General features: G+C 69.2%; 1 protein-coding gene across 1 annotated transcript in view; it reads left to right on the forward strand.

The window, feature by feature from the left end:
- Positions 1 to 534: 534 nt before the first annotated feature.
- Positions 535 to 714, forward strand: part of MRPS6 (mitochondrial ribosomal protein S6) — a 73,542-nt gene continuing 73,362 nt past the window's right edge. The window contains exon 1 of the mRNA XM_025039319.1: positions 535 to 591. Coding sequence (XP_024895087.1) covers positions 550 to 591 — 42 coding nt within the window. The 5' untranslated portion in view covers positions 535 to 549. The remainder of the gene's footprint in view (positions 592 to 714) is intronic.

A 714-nucleotide genomic window follows, 5' to 3' on the forward strand; every position in this document is an offset into this window, starting at 1 on the left:
ATGCCGGGCTCACACAACAAATGCCCGGTGTCGCCCCTATGTGCAGGCATGGTTCTCAACGGCTTACGTGCATCAAGTCGCTCAAAGGCATCACTGCCCTGGAAAGTAGGTGCCCTTCACGTCCCCTTTCTGCAGGAGCCTGCCCAAGGTCAGGGAGCCGGCGAGGGAAGGGGCTCCACCGGAACCCGCGCGGCGGCCCAGTCTGCGCTTCGAGCCCACCGCGCCAGGGATGGGGCCCCAGGAAGCCGCGCAAGGACGACGGGCAGTGGGCAGTGAGCCCGAGTGGCAGGCCGCTCCGGGCATCTCCCGCTGGCCTTGAGCACCCAGCGCGGGGGTGGGAGACGCAGTCCGAAGCGGGAACGTTCCAGAACCTCCGTGCGCAGCCGGGGACAGGGAGAGCCCCCGATGCGGTCGCAACCCCGCCCGAAAGAGTGAGGCCACTGAGAAGGTTCCTCACAGCGGGGAGTCACAGGCGAGAAGCGCGCGCACGGACGAGACCGCACAGCAGCGCACGCGCACACGAGGGCGCACGCTCGCCCGCCGCCCGGGATGAAATGGAAGGCATGGAAAGTTCCAGCTGGTTCGAGAATCGTAGGTAGCAGGCGCGGCGGTAAGATCGGAGGGGGCGTGGAGCCTCCGTGGGCCAAGCTCACGGCGCTGTCCCAGGCGGTCCCGCGGGGACTGAGGGTCCGGCGGGGCGGGCTCGCCCGGGGG

This window comes from Pteropus alecto, unplaced genomic scaffold (assembly GCF_000325575.1).
Source record: "Pteropus alecto unplaced genomic scaffold, ASM32557v1 scaffold3, whole genome shotgun sequence".
NCBI classification, from domain to species: Eukaryota; Metazoa; Chordata; class Mammalia; order Chiroptera; family Pteropodidae; genus Pteropus; species Pteropus alecto.